This window comes from Notamacropus eugenii, chromosome 2 (genome assembly GCF_028372415.1).
Source record: "Notamacropus eugenii isolate mMacEug1 chromosome 2, mMacEug1.pri_v2, whole genome shotgun sequence".
Taxonomy (NCBI): Eukaryota; Metazoa; Chordata; class Mammalia; order Diprotodontia; family Macropodidae; genus Notamacropus; species Notamacropus eugenii.
In genome coordinates, this window is record NC_092873.1 from 377556777 (window position 1) to 377581229 (window position 24453).

The window sequence follows — 24453 nt, forward strand, 5'->3', positions numbered from 1 at the left end:
CTAAACACACTCATGCTTTAGAAATCCTACAACTCCTGGGTCCTGATCAATTCTATCTGGGAGAAAATCTCTGATTTAGAGGAGGATCTGGCTCAAAGCCCCTTCTTAGATGCTTTATTTTTTTCCCATTGTGTTCTTGCTGTAAGCTGTTTATCAATTTTATACTCAGAGTTGTTACTTCATATAGTACTCAAGTATTCCTGTCTTCAGCATTTTCAGTTGTGTCCAACTTTTCATGATCCCATTTGGGGTTTTCTTGACAAACTGTAGTGGTTTGTATTTCCTTCTCCAGATCATTTTACAGATGAAGAAACTGAGGCAAACAAAGTAAATGACTTACCCATGGTCACAGTGCCTGAGGATCCACTACACCACCTACTGTATGTAGTGGACTCCACTATTCCAAATGACTAGTTCTCACTGAAAAACAACCAGATCTTGAAAAGAAACAAGGCTTTGTAATTGGTGGGTTTTTGTTGTTGATTGTTGTCCAACTCTTCTTCGGGGTTTTCTTAACAAAGATATTGGAGTGGATCTTTTTTTTTTTTTAACAGAAGAAGAAACTGAGACAAATAGGGTTATTTGCCCAGTCTCACAGCTTAAATAAGCAGCTGGTTTGAATTTACAAAGATGAGTCTCCCTGACTCGAGTCCCAGCTCTCTATTCACTTTACTACCTAGTGGCCTGGTTGGTGGGTACTCAGAACCTAATTGAATGGATTCACAAAGCTTGACATTGAGTCAGGCACTAATCCCTAGAGAGAGGCTGAACTGAAAGACAGAAGACTGCTAACTCTTTGAGAACCATAGCAAATCCGGCATTTTACTCTATCCTTCTACCCAAGTGGGGCATTTAAAAATTGACAGTTTGGGATTCCCAAAAACCACATAGAAAAGGTAGAATTTCAGATGACTGGGTCAAGATGAGGAATCAGAAGAGAGAAAATTCCTACCATAGTGAACAGTATAAGCAGAGATAGAGTAGAGAGGACATAAGAAAGTAGTTGACTTAAATATAGAGTTTGAGGTGAGTAATATGGAACTAGAATGAGTAATGCTGGATTGTAGATCCTTTGGGTGGCATACAAAGAAATTTGAACTTTACTCAATAGGCCATATCTGCCAGTAAGGAAAGGTATTTTAGCAGGAACATATTCATGTTCTATTCAGAGTGAAGATTAACACCCAACCTGTTTATCAGGTCTCTTAAGCTCAAAGTTCTGCAACGAAAAGGGTCTCACCAGCCTTCTAATCCAACCCTGCTGCTGAGGGTTGGAAAGGTACAGGAGCCCCAAGACTGGAGTTTCCTGCATGGGCCACCTTGAAAGAATTCACAGACTCAAGCACTTGAGATCAAGGTGGTAACGATTCATTACACTTTTCAGTGGGCAAGAGTTCTTAGGGAACCTGCAACCTTAGAGGGGTACAGGTAAAGTTTATATAATATATTCTATAGTAAAACATGTGCCAAATATGCTAACTGGGTGATTCAAGGAAGGTTTGGGAAGTAGTTAAGGAGTGGTTAGTTCTTAAAGGAATATGCACTTTTAGTATCAACTGTGCAGGTATTTTACACAAAGTTCATTGGGAAATAGTCCAAGGTGGGGCTACATGGAGGTGTGGTTTTAGACCTACAACGTCACTAAGTCAACTAACGGTCAGGGCCAACAGAAATACCCAGGTTGCTCCCATCAATGTCTTGTTAGACAAGATAAATGTAAGGGAGTATACACATGTCTAAGTCTAGGATACATATGATTGGTCAATGAGTAGTAAATGTCATTATGACCTAGTACACAGCCAGTTCAGCCAATACACAACTGGTTCAAACTAGTAAATTCTATAGGTGCAGCTGACTATTGTATCAGGAAGAGAGATCTAGGGCAGGCTGTCTTTGGGCTGGAGAGAAACTGCCTGGGAGAGTATTTTGAGACTAGGGAGAAATGTGATTTTTAGAGAGGAATGTGATTTTAAAATTGGGGTCCAAGCACAGCACCCAAGCACCTCATCACTACCATTTTACAAAAGAGGAAAATCAAGACCTAAATAAGTTGTTACTGGCCCAAGGTCACCCAAGTAGTAACATCAGAGATAGGATGTACACTCAGGTCCTCCAGTTCCACAGCTACTGTACCAGGCAACTTCCTCAAGCTCTAGAAGCGAATATTAGGTGAAGGGCTTCTGGCAAAACAAGGGCAGATCTGCACTGAGAAGTCAAGCCCCCAACTTTGAGTATTCTGCCCTCTGGTGTGGCAGCTTCCATTTAAGCAATTATTTTTCCTTTGCTCCCACCCTCACCCCTATCCCGCTCAAGAATCTGACTTCAGACACTTACTAGTTGTGTGACAATGGGCAAGTCATTTCACCCTGTTTGCATCAGTTTCCTCATCTGCAAAATGAACTGGAGAAGGAAATGGCAAATCTCTTTAGTGTTTTTGCCAAGAAAACCTTAAATGGGGTCACAAAGAGTAGGATACTACTGAAATTGACTGAACAACAAAGAATCTCTTAGCTGAAAATTCTAGTGCCTTCTCTCTGTTGATTATTTCCAGTTTAGCCTGTATATGGTGGTTTTGTACTTAGTTGTTTGTCCCTCCCTTCCCCTCTTCCCCCATCCTGTTAGACTGTGATATCCTTGAAAGCAGGGATTGTTTTTTGCTTTTGTTTTTGTCTCTGGAGCATTTAGTACACTGCCTCAAACATAATAGGTGCTCACAAATGCACCAGTGGGGGAATATAATCCACAGCCTCTGGGCAATTGTCACTTGGAAAATTCTGTCTCCACCAACACCCAGTGCACACACACACACCCTTTCCTCCCTCCATCATCAACTCTGTGGCTCTATGATCCGGAGCATCCTAAGAGCCTCCCCCAAACTGGTTTCATTTTTCGGTAAGAAAGAAAGACTTTTTTTGTAGTGAAATTCAACCTCTTAGCATAGCTGTATTCATCAAATTAACTGAATAACTACGTAGCATATCCTCTGGGCTCACTTTCCAAACTCTCACTCTCTCTAGCAGGTTGGGTCCCAAGACAGCAGCTGACTACTTTTCCCCTCAAGGTTCTAGGGGGTAAAGCTGAGGGGTTGTGATTTTAATTACTGATTTTCATGTTTCTGCCACATGGTAGGAACTTAATAAATGTTTATTGACTGAATTTCTCTTTCTAAGAGGATTAGGGATTGCAAAGGAACCTTAGAATCATCAATTTCTACTGCTCATTTTACTTAATTAATTTGCTTATTTCTTTAAAAATAAGAACAGGATGGAAATGGAACTATGGAGGCGGGAAGACCTTCTAGAAGACTAAATCCATCAATTCCTACCACTCATTTTATTTAATTAATTTATTTCATTAAAAATAAGAACAAGTTGTAGATGAAACTATGGATGCAAGAAGACTTTCTGGAAGACCGTTGCAGTTTTCTAGACAAGAGGCATTAAGTTGTCTGTATAATCACAGATTTCAAGTTCAAAGGAATGGTCATCTAGTCCAGTGCCCTCATCTTAAAATAGAGTGGTGGAAGTGAGAACAAAGAGGAGAAGATGGACTCGAGAGATGTTCCAGAATGGAGTTGATGGGAATTGGGAAATGTTAACATATATTTTGCTTTCTGGCTTCTGAATCTGAATCATCACACACCTGAAACTGCTCTCTCCAAAGTTACCCACAATCTCTTAAATCTCCAGTCTAATGGTCTTTCATCATTCCTCTTCCTTCTTGACCTCTTTACTGCATTTGATACTCCTTTCTTTATGGATTTTCTTGATACTACATCCTTCCAGTTCTCCTATCTTTCTGGCCTCTTTTCTCAGTCTCTTGTACTACGTTATATCATGTCCCTTAACTAAGGGTGTACCCCAAGATTCTGTCCTGAGCCCTCTTTCCTTGTCTTTCCATACTCTCTACCAGTGATCTAATCAGCTTCCACAAGTTTAATTATTTCAATACAGCTGACTCCCCAATCTTTATATCCTACCACAGTCTCTCTCCTAAGTGCCAGTCCCACATCACCTACTGGACATTTTGAAAAGGGAGTTCTATAGGCATCTCAAACTCAACATATCAAAAACAGAACTCATCTTTTCCTCCAAACTCTGCACCCTACCGAGCTTTACCATCCTTCTATCTCTCAGGTTCACATGAGAGCATCATCCTCAGTTTCTCCCTTGGCCTTGCCCCATGTGCCGGATCAGTTGCCAGATCTTGTCATTTCTGCCTCTAAACATCCCTCATATCTGACCCACTCTCTCTATTCACATAGCTACCACATTAGCTCAGAGTTTCATCACCTCTTGTCTGAACTACTGCAACACTCTCCTAATTAATCTCCCTGACTCATCTCTCCTCATTCTAATCCATTCTCTACTCAGCTGCCAGTTATTTTCCCTAATCAAAAATCTCAATTTCCCCTATTCAACAAGCTCCAGGTTCTTCCTCTAACATAAAATATAACCTTCCAATTTGGCTTTTAAAGCCCTTCACCAATAAGTGAGGTGACTCGGTAGATGGTACACACCAGACCAAAAGTCAGGAAATCTAAATTCAAATCTCGGCTCATACATTTACTAGCTTTGTGACCCTGGGTAAGACTCAGTTTCCTTGTCTTAAAAAAAGGAAAAAGAACCACTTCTGTGACCCTCACTTAACTTCTATCTGCCTCAATATACTCAATTTTTAAATGAGGGTAAATAGCACCTACCTCCCAGGGTTGTTCTGAGGATAAAACAAGATAGTATTTGTAAAGTGCTTTGTAAACTTTAAAGTGTTATATAAATGCTTGCTCCTTAAAGCCATTGGCAAAACTTGGGTCTAACTTATCTTTCCAGCCCGGTTATATACTATTCCTCTCCCTCATCTTTAGTCCAAGCAAATTGGCCTTCTCTCTGGTCTTCACACAGTGGACTTCACCTTCACATCTTCTGTTTCTGTGCCTTTAAACTATCTCCCCTCCACCACATCCACGTCTAGAATTCATTCCTCCCTCACCTCTGCTTGATAGAATATCTCACTTTTTTCTACATGAAACTATTTCTGATCCCCCAATTACTAGCACCCTTCCTAACTACCTTGTAATTATTTTCTATTACATATATATGTATGTATATATACACACACACAAATGTATTTGTACATACATATATATGTACATTTTGTTTCGCCAGTAGACTATAAGTTCCTCAGCAGCAGGGAATGTGTTTTTTTATTTTTATATCCCCAAATATCACAGTACCTGGCACATAATGGTTAATTACTAGATGCTTGCTGATTGATGGATATGAGAGATGAGGGAAAAGAATCAAAGACGACCCCAAACATGGGAAAGTGGGTAAATGATAGTGCTAGAAACAGAAATAGCCCCTTCTCAGCATCCATCTTCCTTGCACAATTCAACACCAAAGTGGAAAAGAAGAGGTTTAATACACCCTACGTTTGATGGAGGGATGGGGGGCGGTATAGGACAATGTACTTGATTATATGTGTATAAACCTCAGGTTTTTCTTCCCAAAGTCTGCCACTTCCATGACTGTGAAATGATCTCATCTGATTCTAATTTCATATCATTCCATCTCTCTTTCTCTCTGTCTCTTTCTCTGACTCTCTGTCTTTGGCTGTCTCTGTCTGTCTCCTTCTATCTCTTTCTGCCTCTCTGTCTCTCTCTCCTACTAGACATAATCTTTATCTTCTCCATGATTTCAAATCCCTCCACTTCCATTGGTTCCCAAACCATCATTTCTGCTCTGATTATGTTATCTTCCCTATTCAATCTAATAAATTATTTCACCTCTAAATTCTCCTCTATTCTCAATTCCTGGCTACTTTGTCTAATGCCTTGCCAAGCCCCATCCTAGGTTACTCCCATCATTTGACTCCTCTGCTCCTATCAACAAGCTGTTGAAAAAAGCCGAAGTCACAAAATTTTACTGACTAGGTCAACTACAATTTTATGTTATTATTGTTCATTTCAGTTGTGACCAACTCCCTGTGACCCCATTTGGAGTATTCTTGGCAAAGATACTGGAGTGGTTTGCCATTTCCTTCTCCAGCTCATTTTTCAGATGAGGAAACAGAGGCAAATAGAGTTAAGTAACTCGCTCAGGGTCACACAACTAGTAAGTATCTGAGGCCAAATATGAATTCAGGAAGATGAGTTCAGTGCTCTGTGCACTGTGGCACCACCTAGCGACACAACAATTTTATGTTATCTGACCTCATTTTAGCCCTCTCTGCAAGACAATCCTTTTGATGGCCTCAATTGATTCCCTAACCCATTCAGCAAAGGATCTGTTCCAAATTTTCTCTTCGCTCCTCAGGCCTCCCACATCATCCACACCCTCCCAGACAAGAAAATTGAATCCAACTTTCCCATAAAATCCTTTCTTCCTTATCTCAAAATCCCTTGATATGATCTTCCACAATCTCCTCCTTTATTCCAGTCTCTCTCTTCTCATTGATAAGGTCAATCTCTACATATGTACTCTTTTAAATTTTTTTTAATATTTTACTTTTTCCCAATTACATGTAAAAACAATTTTTAACCCTCATTTTTTTTTATAGTTTTGAACTTCAATTTCTCTCCCACCCTCCCTAACCTCCCACATCATTGAGAAGGCATGCAACTCAGTGTGCAGTCATGCAAAAACATATTTCCACATCAATTGTGTTGTGAAAAAAAACAGACCCAAAAAAAAACAAAAAAAAGTTTAAAAACAGTATTCTTCCAGATGCATTCAGATTCTATCAGTTCTCTCTTGGATGCGGATAGCACTTTTCAATTTCAATTTCAATTGTTTTAGAATTATCTTTGATCTTTCTTTGCTGGGAATAACTAAGTCATTCACAGTTGATCATCATACAATATTTCTGTTCCTGTGTACAATGTTCTGCTAGTTTTGTTCACGTCACTTTGCATCAGTTCATATGAGACTTTCCAGGTTTTTCTGAAACCATCTGGTTCATCATTTCTTATAGGACAATAGTATTTTGTCACAACCATATACCACAACTTGTTCAGCCATTCCTCTGCTGATGGGCATCCCCTCAATTTCCAGTTCTTTGCCACTACAAAAAGAGCTGCTATAAATATTTTGGTGCATGTAGGCCTTTCGCCTTTATTTTTTAATTCTTTGGGATACAGACCTAGTAGTGGCATTACTACATTAAAGGGTATGCGCAATTTGATAACCCTTTGGATATAGCTCCAAACTGCTCTCCAGAATGGATGAAGCACTTCACAATTCCACCAATAATGCATCACTGTCCCAATTTTCCCACATCCTTTCCAACATTTGATATTTTCCTTTTCTGTCATATTAGTCAATCTGGTAGGTGTGAAGTAGTATTTCAGAGTTGTCTTAACTTGCATTTCTCTATTCAATAGTGATTTAGGGCATTTTTTCATATGACTATAGATAGCTTTGTTTTCTACATCTGAAAACATCATGTCCTTTGACCCTTTATCAATTGGAGAATGACTCATATTATTATAAATTTGACAGTTCTGCATATATTTGAAAGATGAGGCCTTTATCAGAGAAACTTGCTGTAAAAAAATTTTTTCCCAGTTTCCTGCTTTCCTTCTAATCTTGTACACATTGGTTTTATTTGTACAAAACCTTTTTAATTGGATGTAATCAAAATTATCCATTTTACATTCCGTAATGCTCTCTGTCTCTTGTTAAGTAAAAAATTCTTCCTTTGTTTGCAGATCTGACAGGTAAACTATTCCATGCTCCCCTAACTTGCTTGTGATATTTTGTGTCTAAATCATGTACCCATTTTGACCTCATATGGGTATACAGTGTGAGGTGTTGGTACTCACTTTCTGACTTCCAGTTTTCCCAGTAGTTTTCTATAAAATATTGAGTTCTTGTGTTTCCATCTCTGTATTATGTACCTAAACTATTCCACTGATTCACCATTCTATTTCTTAGGCAGTAGCAGATAGTTTTGATGATTACCATTTTGTAATATAGTTTAAGATCTGGTAAGCTAGGTCACCTTCCTTCACGTATTTTTTCATCAATTCCCTTGATGTTCTTGACCTTTTGTCCTTCCAGACGCATTTTGTTATTACTCTTTCTAGCCCTATGAAATAATTTTTGGTAGTTTGATTGGTATGTCAATAAGTATATTAATTTAGGTAGAATTATAATTTCTGTTATGTTGGTTCAGTCTAGCCATGAGCAATTATTATTTTTTCGATTGTTTAGATCTGTCTTTATTTGTGTGAAAACTGTTTTATAACATCATATAGTTCCTGGGCTTGTCTTGGCAGGTAGACTCCCAAATATTTTATATTGTCTACAATTTTTTAAATGGAATTTCTCTTTCTATCTCTTGCTACTGGATTTTGTTGGTAATATATAGAAATGATGATGATTTATGTGGGTTTGTTTTATATCCTGCAACTTTGCTAAAGTTGTTAATTATTTCAACTAGTTTTTAATTGATTCTCTGGGATTCTCCAAGTATGCCATTATATCATCTATAAAGAGTGATAGTTTTGTTTCCTCATCGCCTAATCTAATTTCTTCAATTTCTCCTCTTATTGCTGTAGTACAGCACTGAATAATGGTGGTGATAATGAGCATCCTTTCTTTATCCCTGCTCTTATTGGGAGGTCTTCTAGTTTATATATATGATCCTATCCCATCTTTCCCACCAAATTGTCCCTGTCATGTCCTCTCTCTACAACCTTCAGTCTCTCCCTATTTACTGATTCCTTTCGCTGCAGCGTACAAAAACACTCAAGTCTTCCCTATTCTTAAAAAACTCTCACTAAACCTTATCCTTTCCTCTAGCTATCACCCTATATTTCTTCTTCCTTTCTCAGCCAAACTATAAAAAAACCTGCCTATACTTGGTGCGTTTAGTTCCTCTCCTCATACTCTTATCTAGATTATATATATAAGTATATAGTACATGTATGTATATACATCTATAACTATATCCATGCATACACATGCATGATACATGTGCATATTCATGTAGATGTTACATGTGTTTGTGTGTATATATATATATATATATATATATATATATATATACATATATGCATATACACATATGTGTATAGACAGCTAGGTGGCACAGTGGATAGAGTACCAGGCCTGGAGTGAGGAAGACTCATCTTCCTGAGTTCAAATCTAACCTCAGACACCTACTAGCTGGATAATGCTGGGCAAGTCACTTAACTCTGTTTGCCTCAGCTTCTTCATCTATAAAATGAGCTGGAGAAGGAAATACTTCAGTATTTCTGCCAAGAAAACCCCAGATGGGGTAACAAAGAATCAGACACAACTGAACAACAACATACAATTTCCCCATTAGAATATTAGAAATTCTGCCCTGAAGGCAGAAACATTCTCAGTTTTCTCTTTGTACTTATAGCACCTCACACAGTGAGTTTAATAAATATTTAATGAGAGAGTGAGTCACTGAATGAGTGGATAAGTGGGTGGGTAAGTGAGTGGGTAGGTAGGTAAATAAATGTTATAGCAGATCAAGGTCTAAGCAATTAACTGAATTTGTGCACTAGCGATCTCCCCCCTTGGTTCTCAGGCTACCACTGCTGTATCCTGGCTCACCAATCTATCTCTCTTACCTTTGGTGGTCTTTTGGCTCCTCTTCCTCCCTAATTGACTATTCGGCAAGGTTCCACCCCTGCTCTCTGTACACTTTCCCAGTTTCAACTATCACCTCTATGCTGATGACTTCCAAATCTCTATGTCCATACATCTGTCTAGACCACATTTCCTAAATGATTATTTATCTCTTACTTACCACAGGACTCATTTCTATCTTAGACAATGCTGGCAGCTGGCTTGAATTTCTTCTTTTGTCCATATGATTCCAACACCTACGCAAGCACCTTGACCTCATAACTATAGAGTATGGTTTCTGTGATGCCCATGGTGAGCTGGCACAACTTCCTACCTGATGCATAAATCCCCTGTCCAACATCCCTGACAGGTGGTTACTCATTTCATTCTACTGACTTTTTTCTTTCCTCCAAATTGGTCACATATCCTGAATCTCATCATCACTTTTCAATACTCTGACTCAGAGAAACTGAACTTGATATTCCTCTGTTCCAACTACATCTTTCTAACTTTTTTATCCCATATTCATGAAACTAGCCCTTTGCTTTCTTTCAGACCTCTGATCACTCACTTCTCTCTTGCTCCCCCTGGTGTAATAACTACCCACCCCCAGCTACTCTGGGCTCCCTGTCCTCCGTAACCCCGTGTGAATCACTTCAGTAATGATCTCGCCCTCAACCAAATATCCTTGCTTGACTGATCTTTAATCATTACCCATTCCAGTCTCCACTGGAGACTGGATCACTTCCAGGGTTTCCCCATCTTCTCCATTCTAGCTACCAAACCACAGAATGTTTCCAGAGGAAGACAGTGTTGTGCAGAATCCTACTGTACCACAAATCCATCCTAACACCACATGGGCAGTCCCACTGCCAAACAATGTTTTTATTTATCTCTTGTAAATGTAAAATATTGTTATTACATTTAGAGTATTATTATTATTATTATATGAAATTAAAACCAACCAGATAAGCTCCTTGTCCCCACTTAAACATAGCCCTGTCTCTACATCTATCCCTTCATCCTTCCCTCCAGTCTCAGAGGAAGGAAGAGACATCTTTCTACACTGGTATCCATAATCCCGTACCTTTCCAACTCCTCTGATTGACCACTGCCAGACTAATCTTCAATGATAATGGGAATACTAGCAGCTATTAATTATGTAAGACTGGTAGGCTAATCTTTTAACAATTCTTTCCAGGCAGTATGATGTTGTAGGGAGTCCTGGATTGGAACTGGAAGAGATCAGGATTTGAATTCTGACTCTAGTACTTACCAATTTTGTGACTGCAGGCAAGTCACATAACCTTTCTAAACCTCACTTTGTCCATCTATAAAATGGAGATTATAATAGCTATAGTCCTTAACCTTACAGGGCTGTTGTGAGGATCAAATGAGATAATTTGTGTACATTGCTTTATGAATCTTAAAGTGCTAAAAATTATGAGCTATTATAACCACTCAAAAAATTTCAGGGACTCCTCATTTCCTACCATGTTAAGTCTAAACTCCCACCTACCTCCCTCTGCCTATATAGTTTTAAAGAGCTACCTGAGGCTTAGAAAGATTTAAATGTAGTTACACAGCTAATCTCAGAAGATGGCGTTTGGACCCAGGTCTGCCTAATTCCAAGTATGGAACTTTAACCACTATGCCTGGATACCTCTAATCATAGCCTATGTTTGTCTATTCCTAAACATTGACACTCCTCCCCAACTCCAGTTAGGCAGGTATCTTCACTGTCCTTAGAAGATGTCATGTCTAAGCCACCTCTAAGCCTTCCTTTGTATCATGTCGTGTCATTGAGTACTGCTCAATGTAGCATTTTATCATAGACCATTTTGTATTATTTGATCCTGTTCTATGTCTCCCCCTGACTAAATTGTAACCTCCTCGAAAACAAGGACGTGGCTATATACTTCCACCTTCTCCATATCCTTTCCATACAGTAGGTGCTCTATAAATTGGTAATTAATTGATCAGTTGTTAGGTGGTTTAAAGCCAGAGATAAGAAGTCTTTGTGTCAGGAGTAAATGAAACTTGAGTGCCAAGGATGCATTAGCTTGTTGATGGAAAAAGGAGAGGGGAGGGGCACTGTGTCTGGGGTGGGAGGTTTAGTATCAGAGATGGGGACATAAGTCTCAAGGATGGGAATAAGTGCCAGAGTCAAAGGACAAGTGTCAAGGATATGGGATGTGCTAGGGCTTGGGGATGTGATGAGACAGGAGAAGAAGGGATGGAAAAATGTCAGGAATAGGGAATAATTCAGAGAGAGGACAAAGGTCAAACACAAAGGATGAGTCTCAGAGGTAAGGAATGTGTGTCAGGACCTGAGAGATAATTGTTAGGAATGAGAGATAAGTATCAAAGAGGAAGGGTAAGAACTGAGTGAAGAAATAATTGTCAGAAACAGGAGATGACATCAAGGATGTAGACAAGTATCAGAGATGTGGAGATGGGTAAGGAAGTGGGGAGTGGGGAAGGGAGGGGCAGAAGGAAGCCAGTGGAGATGTGTCCAAAATGGGAGATGTTGGGGAAGGAAAGACAAGCATCAAAAACATCAGTCAAGAACAAGGAAAATGTCAGAAATTGAGAGATAAAGGTCAAAAAGTAGAGTGGGCAGGGGATGATAAAGAAAGTCCAAGTTTTTAGGTGACCGTAGAGGCAGCATAGGGGATCAAGTCAGGCTTGCAGTCAGGAAGATTTCTTAGATGGGACTGCATATCATGAGTCAGTTAAATGTTTCTTCCTAATAAACCCAGAAAACCCAAGAATGAAAAAATCTCACCTCTAACACTTAGTAACTGCCTTCACCTGGACAAGTTATTTAACCCTTACCTGCTTCAAACCACTCCCTCTGACTTCTAAATCTCAGGCTTCGGTCTACTTTCTAGGGAGTTTCCATACTTGGAGTTCCTCTCACACTGATAAAAATGCAGATTTTTCCTGTATTCATGTATTGAGGTATGGGTCTGGATAATGTGGGATAAACATAAGAGACAGAGAATGTGTCAAGGATGAGGCATGTGTCAGGGGTAGGTAGATAAGTCTCAGCCATAGGGTTAAGTCTCAGGTTTCGGAGAATAAATGTCAGTTCTGAGAGGAAAATGGTAGGCTAAGTGTTAAGGATCAGAAGTAAATGCTGGGCCTCATATTTCAGTGACAAAATGGGGTGTGGCTATACCATTGTCTCAGGCAAAAGAGTGAAAGAAGAGAACTGAGGATGGTTGTATAAGACCTCATACAAGGTGCAAGAGGTCATTCTAGGCATCCTCCTGCCTCTGTTCTCCTACCCGATCTAGAAGACCCTACTGAAATTCACTTAGAAGTAGATCTTCCCCCTTTGGAAAGAAAGAAGGGAAACAATTGAGAGGAGTTGGGGTCTCTGTAGCTAGAAATGGAGACTGGAGGTGGAATCGTTGTTTAAGGCATGGCAGAAATAAGCATGGCTTCCTGGCTCCTGTCACTCAATGGACTTCCATTTCCTCGTCTGTCAAATGGGGGTAATTCCTGCCATGCCTAAGTCCGGAGGTAGCTGTGAGAACTAGAGGAGAGAGCGAATGTAAAAGTATTTAGGGAAGTATGAGATGCTATGAGAGAAGTTCAAGGGGTTTTCTCCATTTTGGGCATAAAATAGAAGCTCTTGAGGGCAGGGATTGTTTCATTTTGCTTTACGTTTTTATATTCCTAGGTGGCATAGTGAATAGAGCACCTGGTCTGGTCAGAAAGACCAGAATTCAAATCTGACCTGTTTACTAATTGTGTGGCCCTGGGCAAGTCACTTCACCTTGTTTGCCTCAGTTTCTTCACCTGTAAAATGAGCTGGAAAGGGAAATGGCAAACCTCCCTAGTGTCTTTGCCAACAAAACCCCAAATGGGGTCAGAGAATAGGACACAGCTGAGATAACTGAACAACAACGTCCCTCAGCTCACAGAACAATGCCTGGCAAAGCAGTAAGCCCTTAATAAATGCTTGATGAATGAATGAATGAAAGCCTGGTCCGAGGCACACGCTAAAATCAAGAATTTTGGACTCCCTCTTCAGCCCTCATCCGATCAATCAATCAATAAACATTTATTAAGCACCTACTATGTGCCAGACACTGATTTCTCAGCTGATTCTTCAGTTACTTATCTCTCAGAGCTCTCTCCTTGATCCTGTGCTCAGAAATTCAGAAATCTTAATAACAAGGGGAGGTGAACCAAGAAGTGGGGAGATTTAATGAGTGACACATAGGTACCAGGGTGAGGGGCGTTTAGACTCCAAATCCAGCTTTTATTGCAGAATGGAAGAGAAGAGGAAGTGAGTGAGGCAGAAGCCCCCTCTGGGGTCATTCATAGACCGAGAGGCAGAGGGTTCCCTCCACACTAGGTACTTCTACGTCCCCATTTCACTGGGGACTGAGGGTTTGGGAATGAGTTGGTGCTGCTGGCACCTCCATCTCAGAGCAACAGCAAAGGAGGAGACCCAGAGACTTTCAGCTAAAGACAGGTCAGGGAAGGGAGGGGAGGAGGTGGACAAAATGGCAAAGGGAAAGGGACTCAGAGATTCCCCACAGGGGGTCCCCTGAATATCCTAACCTCTCCCAGTTTATTGGGGAAGAGAAGAATGGTTGATGGGAAGAAGAAAAAGGTGAAAAGGAGCTGGGGGGGTGGGGGGAGAGAGGCAGGGCTTGGAACAAGACTGGAGCCTGAAGAGCTGAAGTTCAAGGCCACAATGCCCTGGTGTGATGGGGAGGGGAGGGAGATTCTGGAGGAGAAAAAAAGGGGGCTGCTAGTCACAGCTCTGCTGCTCCTGCTGGCGTATGAGGTTGGCGATGGGGCTGGTTATCCCTCCTATCAAGGTCCAATACTCATCAAAGCTGATGCGTCCATCATGGTTGGCATCCAGGTTCTGAATGAGCTTGTCAGCTGCCTTTCTGTTGCCTGTGTCCTGGTGGGGAGGTTGAGTAAGATGAGAGAGGAGTCAGTGGTAAAGGATCCCTGGGGACTGGGGGCAAGCTGGGCAATCAAGGGGTCAGAGCAGGGTTGGAGACAGTGGGATGAAGGGGAAAACGCATTGGATGTGAATCAGAGCACCCCCACACACACACACACACACACACTATTTACTACCCCTCCCTAGGCCTGTTCCCTTATTTGTAAAATGACAAGACTGAACTAAATGACCTCTAGGGTCCCTTCTAGCTCCAAATCTTTGAGCCTAACATTCAATTGAGGCTGAAGTAATTTGCCACCTCCCACCTCCCACCCCACCCCTCCTTTTCCCCTTAGAGATTTCAAAACAAAGGAAGGTCTGTCCACCAGCCCCAGTCCAGGCCTCCTGGGCATACAGCCCACAGCCCTCTGGGAAATTTCCCGGTGGGGGGTGGGAGGTGCTGGAAAAGGGTCCAATCTCTTACTGTCAACATGTGGCGAAATTCTGTCTGCAGCATTTTTCGCAAACTGCTTTTGCTGATTTTGTTCCGAACCAGGCTGTGCTTGGGTACATATTTGTAAAAGTTGCACACCAGGACTTGGATTGCCAGTTCCAGCTCGGTGAAGCTTTCCTCCTCAGCCATCTCACCTGCTCAAAGCTCTTAAAGAAAGGAGTGGGCATTAAGGAAAGCAGCTTGTCCAAGCCTCTGCCCAGTGGGCTCCTACCAACCCCGACCCTGGAATGGAACAGCTCCTCCCAACCCTCCACTCCCCAGGAGGTAAGAGAGTGCTCTCTGGCCCTGGGAATGGAGGGGAGGGTGGGTGTAGGGGCTCGGATCTGGAATGAGAATTATGTGGCTCCCCCATTCCAGGTGTTTCCCCAATCCGACCGCCCAGACAGGTTCTTCCAGTTTCTTCCCAGCCTTAGGCCCAAGGCTAGGAGCATAGCAGAACCCCATCTGTGAGAGGCTCCCGTGGGAAGAGAGACCAACTCTAATTGACGACCCCTCCCAATCCCACACCCTGGCCCCTCCCAGGTGTCTTCTGACCCCTCCCACCCACACCTTCCGCAAATTAAAGACCCTCTCCCCATTTTTCCCCCAACTCAGATTCAGAGTGGAATAATTTTCCCAATCACACACCTTGGGATTAAACTTGTAGAAAGACTCTCTCTTCTCCCAATCCACATCCAGAGAGGAACAGCCTCCCCCAAAACACAGACACACACACACACACACACACACACACACACACACACACACGCCACCGGGAAAGTGCCTGGAGCTGTGGTCACAGCTGTAGCCACCCACTGCTGGATCTCCAAGGCACTTTCCAGCTAGATCGGCCCTCCACCCCACACTCGATAGTACTCCATGGCACAGGCTCACGCAGAACCTAAGAATCTCAGCATTAGAAGGGACACCCCTTTATCTGCCCCCACCAAGTCATCTAGCCCAACCCGTACCTGAGCAGCAATCCTCAACAGGTGGTTCTCCAATCTCTCCAGGAAGACCTCTAGCCACAAGAGCCCTACTCTCTCTTTAAGCAACCCCCTCCAAGCTGGCCCTAGCTCACAACTCTCCGCCCAGGCCCTAGTTCTGGGAATCCTCTTGTTACTCGAAATGGAGCCAAGCTCTTTCTCCAGACCCAATCCCTCCGTTCCTTGGCCGGGCACACCCAGCCGTGGCCACTCGACTCCAGCTGTTCTAGGACATCACTCTTAAACCACCACAATCCTGCTTCCTCTCCACAGTCCAGAGTGCAGGACATACGCACATCCCAACATAACAGAGTCTCCTGAATAACAGGATGTGAGGGAAGGTGTAGTGGGTGGGGGATGGGGGGGGTGGCAGGCAGGATCTGCTCTATGATTCACCACCCATGCCCAAGTTAATCCAATAATTCAGCACAAGCCCCACATAATAATAACTGACATTTATAAGATGTTTGCAAAGCGCTTTAAGTATATTATCTTGTTTGAACCCTACAACAACCGTTTGAGGCAGAAACTACCATTATTATCCTTCCCTTTTTACAAATGAGGAAAATGAGCCAAAGGAGGGTGAAGTGACTTACCTGTGGTTAAACAGTTGGTAACTGTCAGAGGGCGGATCTGAACTCAGGTTTTCCTCATTCCCAAGGCTAACATTCTAACCACTGGGCTACAGTACTGCCCCACCTCCCCATTACTTGGAGGAAAATAATAATGACAATATAATTACGAATAACTGCAACTACTCCTATTTCTCTAGCACTCAAAGGTTTATAAAATGTTCTCCTCGCAACTGTTCTATACAAATCCTCATTCTGACCCCTGTTTTTCACTTCACTGTTGTGTGTTATCTTCTATTAGAATATAAGCTCCTTAAGGACAAGAACTACCTTTTTCTTTGTATTTGTGTTCAAAGAACTCAGCACAGTGACTGGCACATAGTAAACACTTAATAAATGATTGTTCCCTGCCTACAGGTTTTATTATTCCCATTTTACAGATAAGGAAACCGAGGCTCAAAGAAGGTAAATAAGTTATCCAAAGTCAAACATCTAATAGATGTCAGAGCTTTTATTTCCACTCCTTTCCTCTCATCCTAGATGAGTTAGAAAGTATAGATCAGTAGATTGGGGGCATCCCAGTTCCAGAGCCTAGATGCCCACCCTTACCTGCTGCCTCTTCCCCAAGGCCTGCCTGGAATCTATGATGGAGTTTAGATGTAAACTAAGTTTACAGATACTCTAACCAAGACCATTCCAGGGCTTCCTGAACATTTATGTACTGATGAGGCCCTCTTCCTGACGCTCCTGCCTGTTTTTAGATAATCAAATCACCTCCATGGTCCAGTCTAGGCCTATTGATTTACTCTCAGCGCCTGGTAGGGAGAAAAATAGGGTTTCAAGCAAGGATGGAAGCTCAGAAGCAACACTCCCCACTCTCCTCCAGCCCACATACCTCATCCACTCCTGCTTCCTTGGTTTTCCTTATACCAACAGCCGCAATGTTTTCCAAACCAAATCTTGGGATGCAAAGTCTGACAAAAGACATTTTGCAGAACCCTCTCTGATCTCATCAGTTCCCATGGGTTCAATGATTACATCTAGGCAGATGATTCCCAGATCTCTCTTTCCAGCCCTAGTCTCCTGATCTCCAGTACCATATCACTAACTGCTTATTAGACATTTCCAATTAGATGTCCCATAAATATCTTGAACTCCACAATTTAAAAAAAAAAAACAACTCAGAATTCATTGTTTTGACCTCAATATATCCAAAACACTATCTTCCCCCCAAAAAAACCCTCACCCGGCTTCCTAACTTTCCTCTATCAAAGTCACCATCATCTTAATTACCTAGGTTCTCAGTTTCTGAGTCATCATTAACTATTCACTGTCTGATTCGGTACCTCTATATCAATCAATCAGCAGGTCTTAGGAATTCTACCTCCACCACTCTCAAATCTGTCCCCTTCTTTCCGCTCAAAGCACAACCACCCTAGGGCAGATTCTCATCATCTCTCGCCTGAGCTAATTCAATAGCCTCTTAGTTGATTTTCTTGCCTGAATTATTTTCTCTCTCCAATTCATCCTCTACTCAACAGTCAGAGTAATATTCCCAAAAGACCAGTCATTTCCTTGCTTAAAAATCTCCAGTGGCTCTCTGTTCCCCCTAGGATAAAATGCAAACTCCTCTTAATGCCCTTGACGATAGGCCTGCTTTTCCACATTATTCCACCTCCTGAATTCTACTATCCAGACAAATTAGCCTTCTTGCTCTCCCTCACACATGAAATTCTGCATGTTATCTCCCACCCCTGTTCTCTTCATTGGCTGTGCCCTGTGCCTGGAACACCCTCTCTCCTCACCTCTACCTCTTAGAATCTTTAGTTCCCTTCAAAATTCACCTCCTACAAGGTCTTTCCTGATCCCCCTTAGCTGCTAATGTCCACTCCCAAATGAATTTTTATTTACTTTGTACATATCTTATTGTCTCCCTAGAGAGAATATTAGCTTCTTGAAGACAGAATCTATCTCATTTCTGTCCTTCTATCCCAACATTTAGCATGGTGCCTAACACATAGTAAGTAGCACCTCACAAATGCTTGTTGACTGATTGATGAAAAGTAAGTACACTTCTTTTCTTGGAATTGAACCTGTCCTAGAAAAGCGAGGATGTATACAGTCAAGGTAAACCCACAAACTCTTCTCCTAGTCTGGTATCCCCTACCCTTATGCCTTTTTTTAACCTAGCTGAATAGACCCCAACCCACAGGGATCCTGCTTCCCCAGTTCTGAACTCCTGCAGGATTTGTTTTCCAAGACACTGCTCCCACATTTCACCACACACCACCTCTTGCTATTAGTAGTTATTAACATGCACTATCTTGTCTCCCCAGTTAGGTTAGAAACTCCTTGAAAGCAGAAACTGTGAATTTGTATTTCTTTTGCTTAGCGTAGTGCCCCATGAAAATAGAAGTGTTCGTTAAATGGATATAAGTATGTCCCTCTTTTCCCTATCCCCTCAAGTCCTGACCTCCAGTGATCTAGGTCCTAGGTCCTCCTTCTGGGACCTGATAAGAGCTTATGCACATCGATATTTAGGTACCTTTTATAGAAGAAAGTGTGGGTGGGGAGGGAAGGATAAGAGCAGGAAGTGACTTTCCTGCCTGCATTTGGATCCCATTCTTCTTAGATCATAGGATGTGGAGCTGGAGTTCTTGGAGATCACTTAGTCCAACTCACTCATCATATAGAGAAGGTAACTGAGGCCCAGAGAAGGGTAACTAAATTGCCCAGGATCACACAGATGAAAAACTGCAGAACAAAGATTTAAAACCAGGTTCTCTGACCTGCTCTTTCCATTATACCACACAAAATCCATCAAGACTCAGCTCATATGCTCCCTCTCCCAGCAAGGCTTTCCTGCTTCTTCCAGTCAGAAACAACTGTTCTTCTTTGGACATGTGTTCTTATCATGTTACAGTATGTAAAAAATTCATTTGGACATGTGTCACCTCTCCTACCAGATTGGAATCTACAGGTCAGGAACCCTGGCTTATTCATCTTTGCATTATACACACACACACACACACACACACACATGCACGCATGCATGTGAGCACACATGCACCCACATATACCCCTGCCCCAAACACAGTTTCCTGTACACAGTAGAATAAATAAATATAGTAGAATGAAAGTAAATGTTTGTTGAATGAAACTGAACCAAACTGGGTTGGTCACTGCCCCCTTCTCTGGCTAGGAATCTATCTTCCTTAACCCCCTTCCCATAGGCCCTGCAGGGCATGAGTTCATAGGAAAGAGGATATGCCAAGAGATGAATGTGAGTTTAGGGGTACAAAGGTTACTGGGGGGAGCAGGATTAGTGTGTGTGATGGGAGAGAATCTCAAAGGACATCTGCAATGTTGGCCCTTCTCCCGAGAAAACAAGAGATCAAGACAACCTGTGCCCCCTGGAACATAGCCCTGAGGCCTGTGGAAGTTGTACCTTCCTCAGGAGGATTGGGGGCCAAGCCTGTTTCCCAAAGGATCTAAGCACCAAGGTAAAGCAGGGAATCTCCACACCAGAAGGGTATCAGAAAGACTCAAATTCCACAGAAACAGTATCTCAGACTTCAGAGATCATCCTGCCTTCATTTCAGATCTAAGTCCCCCAGAAGAACAGGTAACAGAGAGAGGGAAGGGGTGGGGGATATGCTAGTTTATGAAATGGCATCCCTCTGTTTCCTCTACTCCCCCACCCTATTCCATCTAGTTCCCAACCACCCTTTCCTTCCTTCCTTCCTTCCTTCCTCACAGTATTTCTTTAACCAAAAGGGTCTTGCTCTGTCTTTCCCAGGACTGCCCAGCAATGGATATAAAGAAGGCAAAAACTGGGGGCAGGGGACAGTTGGTGCTGAAAGATCTGACTTCTCAGCCCCCACTTGGTCTCTGGGCCATGCTGGGAAACCATTTTCCTAGGGTTGCTCCTCTCTGTTCCTTGGTTCTCATGTACTGCTCTTAACATCCACCCCAATCTGCTTCACCCCCTCACACACCCCCACCCCCTCACCCTATGTAAGATGGGCAACCCAGGAGATAGCATCTGAAAAAATGCCTAGAGATCCTCAGGGAGCAAAGACACGCAAGGCATCATTCCCTTCTCTTCTCCCCTGGGGGTGGCAGACTGGCTTGGCCACTCTGCCCATCCCTAATCACCTTCATTCACCCAGCCCACAGCCTCCCTCTCCCATTCCACTGCCTCCCCCACTTTAACTCTGCTGACCCCACCCTCCTGCTAGTTCCACCCCCTTTCGGAGAGTCCTAAGGCAGAGCAGACCAGGAAAGAGGATGACCAAGCTATTCACACAACCTCCTTCCTACCAGAGGATGTGCAGAGGGGTGTGTCCAGCATGGACTTCGGTAGGTTCTCAGGTGGAGGAGAAAATAGAAAAGATTTAAGTGCTAGTGGGGCAGGACAATGTAGAGTTTAGGAACAGAATCTTTTTCCCAATTCAGAAATCCCTTGACATAGGCAGAGAAACCTGAGTAAGGGATCTCTCATCCAGAGTCTCTTAATCCCTTAAGACAGCCATTGCCTTCTAGGTTAATTCACCTGTGTGCCATCCCTTCCCCTGCTCCTCCTACTATGTTCACAGCCCCACCCCAAGGCTTGCTGACATCTCCAAAAAAACCAAATTACACCCCCCCAATACACACACACATTTCCCTGCAACTCCTAATCCTCTCGTCTTTTTCCCTCCTTCCCCTTCTTACCAATCCCCCCAAAAAATGTACCTGGCTCCACTCTTGCCAGCTGTACCCTTGACCCATAGGCCCCTTCCCACCCAACTCAGAAATATCACAGTTTTCAACAATACCCCTAACTTGCACCATCTCTCATCCTTACTCCCCACCACTGTTCTTCCCCTCCTACCTTTGCCAACTCACCTTCACTCACTCACCTCTCTGAAACACCTGTGGCAGATTCAGAGGTGCCTGGACCTGCCCTCCTATATGCTTCTCCACTCCTATAGTCACTCCACCCTTAGCCAATTTTCACTCCAAGTCTTTAAGTCAAATTCTTCTCAATCACTCCAAGAACTGAGCCATGCCCTCTGGCCCTGCCCTGCTCAGACCCTAGCCTTCTCCTACTGTCAATTCTGACCTCCTTCTACCTGCCTACCCTAGTATTCTTGTCACAGAATCCCTCATACAGACACTATCTAGGAGAGAGAGGTCATTCATTCATTCTTTCTGAGGCCAACCCCAGGATCCCTCCTCTCCTGAAGCTGGTAGAATCTGCCCTGCACCAGGAACTGTTTTGCACTATTTTCAAGGCTGTTGTGAACTCCTCTCCAACCCTAGCTTTGTTATACTTTGCCCACCACACACCCTCTCCTTCTACCTACTCTGGTTCATTTCCCAGAATTCCCCTTAAGCCCATAAGCGCTAGGATATCCACTCTCCCATGATGCCCACCAACCACATCTACTCTCAAAATCCTTAAGCCATTCTTTTTACTGACACATCCTCATCATTCTCCGCTCTTCCTTCTCAGGTCTATCCCACCCACTCCACCCCCCACATCTTGGATGCTCTTGGATGATGTTGAGAGTGTGCAAGTACTTGAAGGTGGGTCTACCATCACCCAACTCCATTCTAGCCTAGTGATGCTAGAGGGAGTTGCCACAGACCAGGTACACACACAACCTCCTTTCCCTTGTCTCCCAGTAGTCTAGATACCCTTTTCATCTAGGATGGGATGGAGGCATTGGGATAGGGGATTGATTTGCTTTTCCTCCCTCTTAAAACCTCTAAGGTATCAGTTTTATACCCAAGGTACCCCTGGTTCCTAGAATTGGTTGAGAGAGCACTATTTGGTGCTGAGCTATACAGGTGTGTCCACACCATGCAGAGTGGTTCAAGCTGAAACTTGTTTCCTTTCCCAAGTGAAGTCCTAGCTGTTCCTTCCCTCAGCTATCCTGATCCTCTGCGACAACCCCATCACCACTCCCTTTATGTTTGTCTGCTTTTCCCCTTTTCTGGATTTTTTGGATTCTGTTTTTTTTGGATTCTGTTCCTCTTCCCCTAAAAAAGGAATTAGCCCCACATCCAGGGAATAGGGAGGATTGGGAGGGGGTAAGACTTACTTTGATTTGATTTGATTTTGCTTTTTCTTCCCTCCAGGAGCAGGCACTGAGGCCTCCAGGAGCAGGCACTGAGGCCTCCTGGTCACTGCCCTGGTATGCTGAGGATGGATTTGGTCTGCCTAGGCTCAGGACCCTCCTACCTGCCTACTCCTCCAACACTATCAGCACTGCCCCACTTGGCTCTTGGCCATCCCAAAATAAATCATTAACTACCCCTTCCCGGTTCCCTCCAGGCCAGCTCCTGGACAGGCCTCCAGTCCCCCTCCTCCCTTCCCTGCTGTTCCCTCCCTTCTTACCCTCAGACTCAGGCACTCCCACCCTTCTCTCACTGGCCTCAAGGCTCTCTCAGTCTCACCTGCCTCCTCGAGTCTTCTTCCTCCAGTGGGTCTCTTCGGCCTGACTTCTGGTACTGCCAAGTAGTTCCTAGACCTGCCCAGACTCCTCCCTGACTTCTTCTCGAAGTCTCCCCTAACGCCCTCCCTGATTTGCCTAGCTGAGCTGGCTGAGTGGGGATATAGAGACTTAGTTCAATCTTTACCTGGCCTTGGGGTTGGGCCCTTGTTAAAGAGACACACACCTTTCTTCCCCCCCCAAAAAAGGGTGTGCCAAGGTGTCTGGCTCTCCCCCAACTTATCCTCCCTCTTATTCTCCACCTTCTTCAACCCTCCCTGAAGTAACAGAGAAAGGGGTTGCCATCAGCCACCTGGTTCACCTGAATCATTCAGGGGACTAGTTTCAGGGGCCATAATCACCCTTGCAGATGGACCAGTTAACATACCAGACCTGCCCAGCCCAGCCTTGTATAGGACAGGGACCTAGACTAGCCCTTACATTCCATAACCAAAGCTGAATTCCTTTAGGCCTTGGGCTTCCTGGTGGTTTAGTCAGAAAACATCAGAACCTCCGGAGCTTTGCACTCTGGACCCAAGTGGGGATCAGCCCAGTCCCTACTCCTCAAAAATCTGGGCCTTCTCTCTATAAAGGGTTCCATGCATTTCTACCCTTTTCCTAGACAAATTCCTTCCTTTCTTTCATTGCCCCTCTTGGGCACCAAACAAGTGGGATGGGGTACCTGATTCTTTCACTCCCTCACCACATCCAGTCTCCCCAGGAACCAAGAGATGTAGCTGTGGTATTTGGGGGAAAGCAGGGTTTCTGGAGTTAGGAGACCTAGGTTCAACTTCCAGCCCTTCCACTAGTAAGCTATGTGACCTTAGGTAAATCAGTTAACATCTCTGTGCCTATTTTCTCATCTGCAAAAATGAGAAAAATAATACCTCTACTATGTACCTTATAGGATTATTATAAGTAACACATGAGATAATGTGAAGTGCTTTATAAACTGTAAAGATATATATGTATGTGCATATATGGGTGTATATATACATATATATATGTGTGTATATATATACATATATATGCATATGTATATATATATATATATATATACACACATGCATATATATATATATGCATATGTGTATGTAGATATTTAAAAGTTATTTCCAGGAAAACAATGACTACCAGATTACAAATTAATAAAATGAGGCCCAGAGGGAAGCTCCCTTAACAAATAATCACCTGAAGCGCTCAAAGCCAAGATAGAGAAGCAGGTATGCTACTGTTCAGTCCAGAGCCATTCTTGTTTAGCTTCAAAAGAATAAATTGATATCCATTCATTTCTACTGCTCACTACTACCCAGTGGTCATAACCAACACTCATACCCCTAGGAGGCTCTAGGTCCTCTCTCCAAGATCCAGAAGAAAGTCTTGAATCACATCACCAT

The 24453-nt window shown here is 43.0% G+C and overlaps 2 protein-coding genes and 1 long non-coding RNA gene across 4 annotated transcripts in view; 1 reads left to right on the forward strand and 2 right to left on the reverse strand.

Annotated features, from left to right (window-relative positions):
- S100A2 (S100 calcium binding protein A2) overlaps positions 1-23044 on the reverse strand; it is a 37240-nt gene extending 14196 nt beyond the window's left edge. The window contains exon 1 of the mRNA XM_072647023.1: positions 23022-23044. The gene's annotated coding sequence lies outside the window, so the exon portion shown is untranslated. The remainder of the gene's footprint in view (positions 1-23021) is intronic.
- Positions 13852-23112, reverse strand: S100A16 (S100 calcium binding protein A16). Of its 2 annotated transcripts, none has more exons than XM_072647018.1 (3): positions 23022-23112; positions 15008-15183; positions 13852-14538 (listed from the first exon to the last, which is right to left on the reverse strand). In XM_072647018.1, exons 2-3 carry the CDS (start codon positions 15164-15166, stop codon positions 14380-14382), a joined length of 318 nt encoding a protein of 105 aa, XP_072503119.1. In that variant the 5' UTR covers positions 15167-15183; positions 23022-23112; the 3' UTR covers positions 13852-14379. The 2 variants fall into 2 exon arrangements, with proteins under 2 accessions (XP_072503119.1, XP_072503120.1); XM_072647019.1 differs by having other exon boundaries at positions 22963-23040.
- On the forward strand, positions 15164-24345 carry LOC140528830 (uncharacterized). The gene is made up of 3 exons (XR_011975314.1): positions 15164-15301; positions 22075-22213; positions 22704-24345. It is a non-coding gene; the product is annotated as an uncharacterized lncRNA (long non-coding RNA).
- Positions 24346-24453: the final 108 nt, after the last annotated feature.

Bases quoted from the DNA above. Each gene is read 5' to 3' on its own strand.
- S100A16 (XM_072647018.1), bottom strand. From the start codon at position 15,166: ATGGCTGAGGAGGAAAGCTTCACCGAGCTGGAACTGGCAATCCAAGTC. The intron at 14,539-15,007 runs GTAAGAGATTGG...CCTCCCCACCAG, and splicing joins AATTTCGCCACATGTTGACA to GACACAGGCAACAGAAAGGC.